The sequence below is a fragment of the Otolemur garnettii genome, unplaced genomic scaffold (genome assembly GCF_000181295.1).
Source record: "Otolemur garnettii isolate 467f Iridium unplaced genomic scaffold, OtoGar3 scaffold00011, whole genome shotgun sequence".
Taxonomy (NCBI): domain Eukaryota; kingdom Metazoa; phylum Chordata; class Mammalia; order Primates; family Galagidae; genus Otolemur; species Otolemur garnettii.
In genome coordinates this window covers 8847022-8850510 of record NW_003852406.1, presented here as the reverse complement: position 1 = coordinate 8850510, position 3489 = coordinate 8847022, and the positions used below count along the sequence as shown (strand labels likewise).

Sequence of the window (3489 nt, the reverse complement as noted above, 5' to 3'; positions counted from 1 at the left end):
GTTGTTTGGCAGGCTGGGCTGGATTCGAACCCACCACCTTAGATGTACGTGGCTGGCGCCTCAGCCACTTGAGCCACAGGTGCTGAGCCCCAATATGTTTAATATTAAAATAACACATGATAAAATTGATATTATATTATGAATTCATAATCTGGCTTATAGAGATGGCCAGATCTTTTACTCTTCTGCAAGGCATACCAGTGCTCTAGAAGATTTAAGCAGAGCCAAATGCTAGGTACATAGCTAGAAAACAGCTCTCCTAGGGAAAAAGGCAGACCTCACAGCTCATCTTAATCCTGTCTTGAGTGATTGCTCATACCTGGGGAGGAGTGACCACTTTACCAATCTACCAATAAGAACTTAGCATGCATGCCAACTGCAAAAAGATGTAGAAGACTCTTCAGCCCAGGGGCCTAGCAACAGGTACACCAGTGTCATTTTCAAGACACTGTTAGTCTTAAAAGCTAATTATCATGTCATTAGTTTAAATCTACACCAGTCTACACCCCCTTAATGGACTTTCAGAGAAATTCATGGGAGGTCTGCTTATGCAGTAAGACTTCAGTTCCAAGGTGACCTCTGAACCACGAGGTAGGCCCAACCTGAGAGAAGATACCAGAGAGGGATGAGATCTAGGAGAACAGGTCTCAAGGAGACCACAAGGATACACCTGCAGGGTCCTCTCCATGGTGACTTAGCTCATGGGAATTTGTAGACTTAACTTCCTAAAACTTGGAAATTTCCACGTCTATAAAATCCTGTAGTTCTGTGGGGGCTGAAACAGCATCTCCAACTTGATTCAAACTGGCCAATGAAAAAGGTACCTAAGGGTTGGAACTTTTTGACTGGAGAGAAAAAGGGAAAGACCAGGCTAGTGGGAGAGTGTGGCCATTTCGAATTCTTCTATGTGGTATGGTTCTGGCCAGTGAATAAAGGCTTTCCTTTTATAAACATGGAGTTTGAAGGCTCTTTCTCTCCATTGGGCCACATCTTCCTGCAACAACCCAGGCAGTGTAAAACAGAAGCCAGACTCTGTAACCAAGCCCTTTTGTGACAATGGAGGCCCATTTGCTATCTATGGTGAACATACCTGGTTCTGTAAACCTATATCATCTTGCTCATACACTGGAAACCTATCTTTCTCTTCGTCAATAAACTTTGTTTCATGCTTGCCTTACTTTGGGGTATCTGGTCATTCTTCAGCCAAAAGCACTCCAAGAACCAAGGACACAGACAGCTGCCTGAAACCTCAACGTTTTGGGACACAGGCAACTGCCTTGAAACCCAGCACAACTAGTTACTCTGCTCATGCCTTGAATTTGCACAGCTCAGTGTACAGATGCCAAAACAAGTGATCACTAGCATAAAACAACTCTTGGCTAGGATAGAACACTTCCTATAGCTATCTCACTTTAAGCAGGACTATATCCCCAACTATAAGGGGCTGGTGAAGCCACTGAATAAATTTCAGTGAATAACTATATAATCCCTGCCTTTTGAGTTCCTTCCCAGAAATGGTGGATTTTCTGTGAGACAAAGGCTAAGATTCTGAAGGCTCCCAGGGAGACTTTCTGATGATCCACAATCCTCCACCATCTGCCCCAAGGGCCCTCCTTTAAAAGTCCATCATCTCCTTTAGCCAGAGAGACAGAATTGGGGTAGCTTTTCTCATTAAAATTTCTTTTCTTCCTTGGTGTTAAGGGACACTAAGAAAGGAGCTTCATGGCGGGTGGGAGGAAAGCCTGGCCTGCTGTACAAGCAAGTCTGGAAGGGCCCAAAGGTCATTCCCTACTCACAGTTTGCTCCAAAAATGGAAAAAGAATGTGGTCATGAGGTAACAACCAATAGAAAGAGTCAATAATCAATGACCAATAGAAAAAGGCAATGATGCTCAACGGTGCAAAGAAGCCAATGATAGAGTTGCATCTGGTTCAAAGGGAGAGAGGAGATATTTACACCTTTGCATCTGTCTCTCATTTCTCTTTCACAAGAGAGACCCACTTTCAACTCTCTTTGAAAGTGCTTTTGTCTTTGTTATTAAGCAAAAATTCCCTTTTGTTACACGGATACTTGTTCAGGTTACTTTTGCTTTCTATTCACACTGTGCTATTCCGGTTTTATTTTCAGTTTTCACTCATGTTTGCTTTCCATTCCCTCCTCGGTTGATAGTCAAGTAATTGAATCAGGTCAAATGGATTCCTGAAAATGGGACCCTCAAGCTCCCTCCAAAACTCTGTGATTAACTCTGATGAACTGCCGGACTGTTTTCCAATTTTAAATTAGTTACTTTATGTTAAATTTTTTTTTAGAGTTAAAATACACTTTTTTTGCACGGGTAGATAGATGGCAAACGTGATCTCTTGTGGAATTTAGAGCGCAATGGAGGAGACAATTTAAAAGTGAGCTCATAAATTTATTGGAAGGAATTATGCAGATCACAAAGAAAAATCAAGAAGAATGAAATAGGACAACAGGAGAGCCTACTTAGCATGATTAGGGCAGGCCATGTTGCATTACAGATAGAAGGCAAGTGTGACGGCCATCAGGGAAAGAGAAAGGAAAAGCGTTAGGAACTAAAAGGCCACAGAGGCTGGAGAGTTTTGAGCAAAAAAGGAGAGGGCAAAAGATCAAATAAGAGTAGGCAGAAGCCAAATAGGTCATAGCTTTTTAAGTACAACAGGAAACTACTGTAAAGTTTTAAGCAAAGGAAGGACAAGATCAAATTAAAAGATGGCTCTGGCTGCCGTGTGAAAGCTAGGCAATGAGAAGAGAAATGGGCCAAGGATGAAAGCATGTGTTGTCATTGGCAGTTTTAATTACAGAGAACAGATAAGGAAGGGAAATTCTAACTCCACCCAATGCAGTTGAGAATGGTTAATTCGGTTGCTCTGAGAAACAAGCTTTCAATTTAGAAACTAAACATAAATGAAATACGCATAACACAAACTCCACGAAATTGAAATTATGCGCTGCTAGAAATTAAGCTAAACTGGAATCCGAACTATTCTCGCTACCCAAACCATTCCCAACGGTATCAACTTGTTTACGAACATGTTTACTTGGGCTAAATTTTCTGCCCCTTAAATATCTGAGACTCAGGCGAGCTCCTCAGGTGAAAAAGATAAAGGGCAGATGAGCGGGGCGCTGGGAAAGGAATGCTGGACGGTAACTGGCCCCGAAGATCCAGCCAGTCTCTAGCTACAGTACTTATAAGCAGCCTCCTCTGGATGCAAGAAAAAAAGAAGAGCTCCACGGCCGGATTTCTTACTTATATTCTTCCTCCTTGGCGAGGAGGTCGGTTCGAGGGGTGGCGGGTTTCTGAACGCGCGGCGGGAGCGGCGTCCCGGGAACGCTGCGTCGCTGTAAAAGAGGCAGAGACTTTCACACGTTAAGTTAAAGGAGGTTTGGCGGCTTTAGGCGCCTGAAGCCGATTAATATCGAGGAGTCCGGGGTTGAACTCACCCTGACACCAACGTTTCGCCCCGCCAT

General features: G+C 43.3%; 1 protein-coding gene across 1 annotated transcript in view; it reads right to left on the bottom strand.

The window, feature by feature from the left end:
* TEX9 (testis expressed 9) overlaps positions 1-3489 on the bottom strand; it is a 47203-nt gene extending 43714 nt beyond the window's left edge. The window contains exons 1-2 of the mRNA XM_003784633.1: positions 3463-3489; positions 3269-3360 (exon numbers count right to left, since the gene is read on the bottom strand). Coding sequence (XP_003784681.1) covers positions 3269-3360; positions 3463-3489 — 119 coding nt within the window. The remainder of the gene's footprint in view (positions 1-3268; positions 3361-3462) is intronic.